Genomic DNA, 9,029 nt, shown 5'->3' with positions numbered 1-9,029 from the left:
AAAGTTTTTCAAAAATTTCTTTTCCTTTTAATACAAGCGATAGTAAAACTACTATAAATTAATCTAATCTAGAGGGAGGGGAATTCGAATCTTGGCTAGTTGGGATGGGAATTCAAAAGGGAATTTGAACTTGAGTGCAAAAAGACGAGTTCATTACCTAGCCAACTGGTCAAACCCACGCCTGCTTTTTAAATTATTTTTTTTTCAGAATTGTGTAAAGTGATGAGGGTAGTTTTGACACTTTATATTTACAAGTGAAAAGTCAAAATTATATATGAAAAATAAAAACAAAAGTCAAAATATGATTTATATTTGTTCTTGAATCTTGGTATGAGGACAATGTAACCAATTTCATATTTGAATAGCTAAGATCTGAAAGGAAAGAACAAAAATTATTTTTGAACATACAAACTAAAGAGGACAAGGATTGTTGCAAGAAAAGAGTTCGAAATTTTCATGAAGAATATAACAAAGAAGAAGAAGTAAACACCCCAAGAACATTAAAGCACAAACAGAGGCCAAGGTTTATATCATAATTGAGGGGCTTAAAAAATTTGGAGACAAGAGAGAAGACTGCACAAAGAGAAACAGAGACCTTTGCTATTGTTACAATAAACAAATTACAAGGTAGCTTCGTTTTCCATCTCTGCTAAACATGATTACGACGATAACAATACAGCAAGAGTAAACAGGTATTAGCACAAAGAAGCAGAAGCGGGACTTAGTTTCTGAACTGAAATCAAAGAAATTGAGCTAACCACAGAAAGAACTTCAAAACTAGAGGAGAGAGAGAAGGAAAAACCAAAAGGCTTTATTCATCTTTAACAGAGTCTTTCTTAAGCTTTCCATGCCTCTCCTTTAACTTCTCAACTTTCTCATTCCCATTATGCTGATTGGTAACGGATCCCTCTTGAGCACTGCACATCTGGGACTTTATCTTGAACCCAAATTTCTTTGATACATTTCCCCATGTGCTAGAACCTTTTACACGACCTAACTTCTCAATCTCTTGTCTCATATTTGAACACTCCTTCTCGAGCTCAGATACCCGCATCCTCATATTATCCATCCCAACCTTCAAAACCTGATTCTCCCTCACAGTCGTGGCCCAGCCCCCCTCGTTAGACCCGGTAAACCCACTTCTTAAATGTCTTGATCCATCGAGATTTTCTGAAACCAGAAAGCAACCAGCAATTGAAGTCCTAAGCTGAAGCTGCTCGAAGAAGAGTACTTGAACAACTATTCTCAGGGGTAGCCTTTCATTCTGTGCAGCATGAGTGCAAGCTTCCAAGGAAAGCTTCTGGCAGTCCATCAACCGGCAGAGCTGTTCCCTGTCGGACTCTGCCAACCATGGGTGCGACTGCAGGTTATAGACAATAGAAAACAATGAGCCCAAAAAGTTACAGGCGTGAGCAATATAAAATTCATTAACATTCATTTGGCTAACTATCACAACTTTGTATCAGGTTTGGGAGGGTTGGGGGTGGATCACTCAAAGCCACCTAAAATCAGGATACCAAGCCAAAGACCAATTGATAAATTCATGCACTTTGCCGGGCTGTGTTCAAATTGTAATATGACCCAATCCAGTTGAAAGTAGAAACATTGGGATTGAGAGAAATAAAATTTCTAGGACAAGATGTGGCTTTTATATGGTATGATGGATCAACTGCCAAATCAATGATCTTGTAATGAAAAAAAAATTCATGAATAATTCATGCTTATTACCTTCAAATAAATATCTATAGCACGATAAAGACCATCATCCAAGGGTCTAGCATATTCAGGAACAGCAGCAGCAAGAGCTTGAAACTTAGGGAGCTTCAAGTTAACATCAGGGGCAACCTCTGCAAGGTATCCATCAATGAGCTTGGCTACCATTGTTATTGGGGTCAGTGAAGGGCCTGCTGGTGACCCAATCAGTTGGCCATCATCCATTGAAGATGGAGACACCCCCCCGCCTGTAATTTGATCCATGGCAAGGAAGTGATCTAGAATTCGTTGCACGCAGTCAACGTTGTATAGAGTCTCCATGGAATAAGAGAAGTTGGGCATCAAAAGATCTTCCAAAGTAGCTTGATCAAGTTGCATACCAATCCTTTTCTCAAAATTAGATATGCAAGAAGGGTTGGCTCGAAGAATCATGGCTGTTCGAAGTAGACCAAACAATAATTTGGTTGGGACTACGCGCTTCTGAAATGGAAGTAACCGATCCACCTCTTCAAGTAAGAGCTTCTGGTCTTCTTCTGATGGTGGGGACCCCAAGGACACTGGTGCAAGTCGAGTACTAGAGTCACTAGTGCCTTGACGCCGGTTCAGCCCAGGAAGGTACTTTTTGGCATAAAAAGTGATTGAGCCTGCAATAATCTCTTGTTTAATGCCACGAGATTCCATGACCGAAATTAGCCTCTGATAGAGAGGCAAGCTCAAGGTTGAAACATCCTCATACCACCAGTCTGAACTTGATTTCTTTGGTCTAGCCCCTGTACTTATCCCATTCCACAGGACACTCCCACCAGGACTTTGCATGGGGCCTCCATGCTCCTTGACAGGCCATCCAAACAGATTAGGATCCGTAGATGCTTTTGTGGCTAGTGACTCGATACACCTTTTTGTAATGTTGAGTTCTTCAGCATGAGGGAGAATGTCATCGCAAGTCTGAAGTGCTTTTAAAGAGTCTTTCCAATTTCGAAGGACTACTTGATTGAGAAAGGCTTCAGTTTGTGTGATTAAGTTGTCCTCCCCATATTCCTCAGTCATTTCAAGATGCTCAGCAGCACATCGAAGGTATACAACATTTGAGGCAGTAAGCTCAAATTTCACCCCGTAGCAGAACTTGGCTACTAACTCAAATGTTTTTGCCCCACCAGGAATATCAGGGATGTTTATGACACATTCTTCTTCTCCTTCAGATGCTTCGGAAATCAATCTTTCCATAATCCCACTTCTTGAGAGCAAAGGAAACTGCATCAAACGGCAATTGAAATGTGAGAATAACCTTTAAATTTTAAAACATGCATAATGGGGTTGATACCAGATTATGATTCACTCAAACGTAGACAAAACTTTGGAACATGAAAGCTTACCTTATGAAGATGGAATGACATCTCTCCAACTTCAACAACAATGTCACTAGGAAGCCCAGTGGTGCAGAACCTACAATCGTTCCAAGATGTATGTATAATGTCAGTCTACAAATAAGAAAGAATAAAGGAAGTGATATAGTGCATCGATAATCAAATTAAATAAACCCAGCAAATCATAATTATGAGGTTCCAAAACATGCAAAATCCTTTTACCCAAGGCAACCTACACAGAATGTACAATCAGCCATGTACTGTGCAGGAACAGAAAACTAGAAGGTCTTAATAGCCCAAAGAGCATATCCGGAACATGCAACAATTCTTTATGAAATGAAGTAACATATAACTGAAAATATAACCAAACAACCACCCCAGAAATGTTATTTGTTCATGCGTCATAAAGATTTTGATGAGGGACAAAGTGTGCTAAGCAAGAAGAAAAACAAAGCAGTAGAAATGTTTGTATCCACCGCCTAAGTTCAAGCTATCCTATTGCAACAGACCAATGGGGAAAAAAAACTAATTTGAAGGTAACAGCTCTTCTGTATCATGTACCAGACTGGAAAAAAATTCCCTAAAATAACTCCCAACTAAAAGGCTACATAAATTTTTTTACTTGCCATACAAATCCAAGTTTGCAGACTGAATTTAAAGGACGCAAATAAATAAATAATTTAACAATTATAATTATGATAAATACATTAATAGAATCCACAGCGTATATAGAAATCATAAAGAATATGAAATTACAGATGTCAGAAAGCATACCAGGCCTGTCCTTGTCTATGGAAGGCATCAGTTTTAGATCCCAATTTCATGCAAGCCATTTCCTCCCAGTGAAAGCAGTATAGAACTTGAAGAACAATTTTCCAAGAGAGCTAAAGCTAAACAAACCCAGAATCCCACTGAAAACTCAATTCAGACACTATCAAATCCCTCAAAGCAAAGTAAAAGTAACTGCCCAAATCAGGGCAGTTTCATAAGCAGAAGCAGAAACCCAATAAGCTGTCTCCCTTAAGCACCACTGTGAAGCCAAAATCAGCCAGAAAGAACCAAACCCAGAATTCTCAAACCAAGTCTCTTAGAACGTTGAAACAGCACCACAATGTGGCTTCCTTTACAGCCTGTGAAACCCAAAATTTGCACAAACCCACTGAATTTTCTGCCAAAACTGACCCAAATCTACCCAGTAGATGTAACAGAAGAATTCCTTTCACAAACCCAGTTGAGAACCCTTAGAAATACCCCTAAAACCACTCCACTACAGCACACCCACCTCCAAAAAAAAAGACCCAAATCTGAACCCGAAACCCCACCAGCAATAAAAACACAGAATTTCTAATTCAGACAGAAAATTTAGGTCAACCCCTCCAATTTGCTGCCCCAGAAAACCACAAAATTATGTGCTATTGTTTTCTCTGCCCTAAAAACCACCAAGAAATTTCCAAATTTGAAACCCATTTGAGACACAAGGGACCAAAACCACTGACACCCATTAAAGTAAAAGCCCCCCCACTGAGTACGTGACGTAAAACACTGTCTACAAAACCATGATATATGCAAGACCCATTTGCCAAAAAGACAGCCAGACGCTTCAAATTGAAACCCCCAACATGGCTATTATTAAAGGCCGCAGCTCTCAGAGACACGGAGACCACCCGCCTCACAAAGACATGTGGGGTCCTCTGGCTTGGGACACACTCATTGCCTTTCTAGAACTTGGTTTAGGAGAATCTTAGAAAACAAGTAGGGTTTTAATTTGACTAGCAGAGGGATAATCTTGTGTGATTATTTAAAGATTAGTTCTTTATTTAGTTTTAGAAGCAACATCTGCCTGTTTTTTCTCCAGCGAGGCCATGTGGGTGCGTTACTTAGACCCATATGAAATTAATAATTAAATTAGTAAGTAAGATTGACTCTTTGGAGAGAATAAAATGAAAACTAGAAATTGATTGGGTGATTAGAAAGATGGTCAATTTAGTCAATTTCTTGTCGCATGCACGAATTAATTGGGACCGATCCTGTATTGACGGGGATATATGATGCTCTATAAGGTCCGTCTTTATGAGGATTGAAAGGCATTTTTTGGAATATCGAGTATATAAAAGGTAGTTTTTGGGGATAAATGAATAATGCAATAATAATTAGAAAACTAAGGTATATGGAAATTTTTATATATAAGGAAAATGCAATAATAATTTGTTTGAAAGAGGACTTAGAAATACAAAAAAAAAATAACCGACTCAAACTTACAAGATTAGGTGAACATCTCTCTACATTAGGGCTGAGTCGTCAATCTAAGTTAAATAGTCTACCATCTCAACTACAAGTAGGAGGAAGAATATTGCTCGGATAGAGTGCACTCGTCTCCTTTAGTAGTCGAAAAACCTACTAATCATAACAGTCAAACTCCTCCATTAGTAGTACATCACAAATACATCTAGGAACTTCCACGCAACAACACTACCCAATACGTAATACAAATCTACCAAGTCCATGAGCCACTTCGTTAATTGTGTGTCGTACTTCGTTAGTTGTGTGACGGACTCTGTTAGCTGTGCGTCGAACGTGGGTAACAAATACTCTAGTGACACGTGACAATAAAGGCTTAGTATCCTCCACCACTAAACACGAATCCAAAGCTTGAGATTTAAGCGCCATCACATCTGAAGCAAATAACTCTCAAAAATAACTTTTGTAAATAATACAAGCAAATAAATAAGCACACTATAATTCAAAAACTATGTGTGGAGTGAAAAAATTATAAGTCAGTGTATGAAACTTAAGAGGTAGGCTAAAGTTTATGTGAATTGTCGTCTACCTTTTGATTGAGCCAGACTATGGGGGCATTTATATTGGTGAGAGCAATCCCGCTCACATAAGGACGTGTAATGACATTTTAAATAAAAACCATTGGATTAATCTAACGGCTAATATTGTTAGTAGTCTTAACCCTAAGTCATGCTCTTGTTTTACTCAAATAACTATTTTGAATTTGCAAAAAATAGAAAAGAAGAAAAGGAACACACCTTCAAGGCTTGTCTTCCTTCCCTCCCAATCCCAACAATCTTCTCCTCCTCGTTCCCTTCAATCTCACTGTTTCTCTGTCCCGTTGTAGGCATAACCAAGCCTTTCAGAACCAACTTCTTAGGTTTGTTGACTCACTTGATTTCAAATTGTTTCTTTGGATTTTTTTTTTCAGAAAATTTTGTTTGTTGAAAAGCCAGTGAACCCTGCTTACACTTCTGCACTTCAACCAAATACTTCAATACATGTGTTCGTTCAGCAACAAAAATATACTTCAATACACATGTTGATTGTACTGAACAAATCTTATTAAGGAGTTTCACATCCGAAAGTTTTGCATTAGAAATCTATAGTATTAATCAAATTAAGAAAGTTAAACAAGTGAAAAATATTTTCTTAAAAAAATTCCAAATAAAAAATTTGAAATCAAGTTAATCAACAGATACTGGGAGGAAGGAAGATAAGCCAAGAATGGTGAAATATTTAAAATATCGTAAAATGCTTTTTGTTAATACAAACATTCTCAGAAAATGCTCGCCCGCTGGAGGACTAGTCCATATATTTTCTTTAATTAAAAAAAAGTAAATCTCATATATTTTTTTTGAAGTAATTCTATTGTAACCTATTTCTTGTTATGCAAATAAATTCTCGTGGGACAATGATAAAATTATAAATCTAAATTTTTAATTAAAATTCCAAATTAAGTAAACCATTTAAAATAGTATTTAAAAAACTTAGGGATTGCACATAAACGTACATGTGAAGTATTTTACCCTGTGGGCTTGGTTCAAAATTCAAAGCAATATGAAAAGCTTTATTGGAACACATGATCTTTCTATATTGCAAGTTTTGCGCAGCGTGGGAGAGACGTTCAGATGACCTTTATTTATGCATGTATCACTTAATAAAAGAACATAATGACACCATAGAAAAAATTAATATTAAAAACCAGTTAGATAAGAACATAAACTCAGCCGTCAGCACGCATGCACAACCTAGTTGTGTAAGTTCAAAAGCTAATAAGCAAAGGATACCACAGAAGATAGTTTTACAGACGGATCAGATAACACATTTACAACAAAAAATACACACTAAAATGGGTAAACTATAATTATATATCAAATTCATCACGTATATATATCATTCTTATATTCATGTGAGTGGAGCGAGACTTCCTCGAAACAAGTGGAGACAACTACCACAAATTCAAACTCAAATTGGTACAATAGCAAGATTAACTATTCAGAAATTAATCATGCAGCTTGGTGCTAGTTTAAGTTTAGTAATTAACTTATATAAGGTGTATATGGATCTAAATTAACTGCATCAAGAATTCTATAGTGAGGGTCTTATATATGACCTTTAGGTGAGATTCTATTTTTTAACCGTTGGATCAAATTGGTTAGTCGTTGAATCAAATTGATTTGCCTAATCTAACGATTAAAAGATATGACATCACTTAAATGTCATATATAAGAACCTCATTATAAAATGACTCTAAACCGCATAACTGGTCCAACGTGTGGTGGTGTATACGGGCTAAATATAAATATGTACATAAAAGGGTTTCAGGCCCAAAGAAAACTTTCTCAAGTCATGCTATCCGTTTAGAAAGAAAACATTAGTGGTGGCTCTTCTATCTTCATCGATACAACACCAATTTTTCATCATATATCTATGAACAAAATGGGTGAAGGTGGCCTTACTTTTTTCCTTACTTATAGGCCAACACATTAACATAAGCAAGCAAGGATATGGTGAATGAAATAGGCAATGATTTCTGATTTACAGCAACATCCTTGCTAGATTCAGATTGTATGGATGATGTTGTATTGAACCAAATCAGTTCCTGTTGTTGGTATGGGAGTAAATGGAATAAATAGGGGGCTTTCTCCAATAAAGAAATCTTCTTAAAGGAAAGTGAGATTGTGTATGATCCAGGACGTTTCCTTGCACCAACAATTTGTCTCCCAAGGATTATTTGCTCCTAAGTATTGAAAGAATGAGTTACTTTCTGCTTATGTGAAGCAAAAATCTAGTTCATTTAGGCAATTCGCAACTTGAAAGCTTTTATAAAGTATGTACAAAACTCAAACCTTTTTCTTTCCCCTAATTTTCTCATCTCTCTTCTTACCCTGTGAAATGAGATATTGAAACCCATGTAGGACCCTCTTATGTGGAGAATTTTTTTGATCCGGCCGCCAGGCCCCGTCAACCGTCTACCCATCCTCACAACCAAGCGGGGCTATTTTGTATTGGTGTTCTAGTTGGATGGGACTACGTGGGGCAGGATGAGACCACCGTATAAAAAGACCTCGCTAAGCTTAGTTGTGAGAATTGACGGATAACTGATCTGGTCTGACTACCGAATCAAAGAATTTCTTTTGAATCTCATAACATCATTAAGAAAACAATTATATTATTTTCATTCATCACATAAAACATAGTAACATAGTTAGATAATATTTCTTAATACCTAAGAAAAAAAAAGTTGGTGCACTTTTTCGCTAGTTACATTAATAGGTTAGTGCAACTTATAAAATTAGGAGAAGAAGAAAGTTGGCAAAAGCCAACAGCAGAACTGTGACCTGTAGGCCAAATTAGTGGTCAGAAAAGCGCTTTTTAAATAGGAAAGCAAAAAAGAAAACAGTGAAATTGCCACTCTGCAGAAAACTGGAAAAATTGTAGTTGCCTTTTGAACTTTGCAGTGACCAACCAAGCCACCTCGCATTTATCTCTGAGTTTCTCTCCTGCTCTGCTTGCTGAAATGGGCACCCTAACACTTCACGCCAACCATGTGGGCCCCTCCATGCTAAGATGAGCCCAGGGTAACCACTGTACTCTCTCAGTCCTTTTGCACATCTCTGCAACAGTGAAAGCAGCGGAGTGGCCCAAAGAGAGGAGAGCTGAGAGGCATGG

At 37.4% G+C, this 9,029-nt stretch overlaps 1 protein-coding gene across 1 annotated transcript; it reads right to left on the bottom strand.

Annotated features, from left to right (window-relative positions):
- Positions 1-574: 574 nt before the first annotated feature.
- Positions 575-4,782, bottom strand: LOC103325191 (Phototropic-responsive NPH3 family protein). Its single transcript, XM_008227337.2, has 4 exons — positions 3,852-4,782; positions 3,087-3,156; positions 1,729-2,964; positions 575-1,360 (listed from the first exon to the last, which is right to left on the bottom strand). The coding sequence occupies exons 1-4, from the start codon at positions 3,908-3,910 to the stop codon at positions 812-814; spliced, it is 1,914 nt and encodes a 637-aa protein (XP_008225559.1). The 5' UTR covers positions 3,911-4,782; the 3' UTR covers positions 575-811.
- Between the last annotated feature and the right edge of the window lie 4,247 nt (positions 4,783-9,029).

This window comes from Prunus mume, linkage group LG3 (assembly GCF_029339155.1).
Source record: "Prunus mume cultivar Tortuosa linkage group LG3, ASM2933915v1, whole genome shotgun sequence".
Classification (NCBI taxonomy): domain Eukaryota; kingdom Viridiplantae; phylum Streptophyta; class Magnoliopsida; order Rosales; family Rosaceae; genus Prunus; species Prunus mume.
The sequence above is the reverse complement of the archived record's forward strand: the minus strand, read 5'-3'. Positions and strand labels throughout refer to the sequence as shown.

Excerpts from the sequence above, each read along its gene's own strand:
- LOC103325191 (XM_008227337.2), bottom strand. The coding sequence starts at position 3,910 with ATGGCTTGCATGAAATTGGGATCTAAAACTGATGCCTTCCATAGACAA. Across the intron at positions 3,157-3,851 it reads CATAGACAAGGACAGGCCTG|GTTCTGCACCACTGGGCTTC; the intron begins GTATGCTTTCTG and ends GAACGATTGTAG. Across the intron at positions 1,361-1,728 it reads CTATAGATATTTATTTGAAG|TCGCACCCATGGTTGGCAGA; the intron begins GTAATAAGCATG and ends TATAACCTGCAG.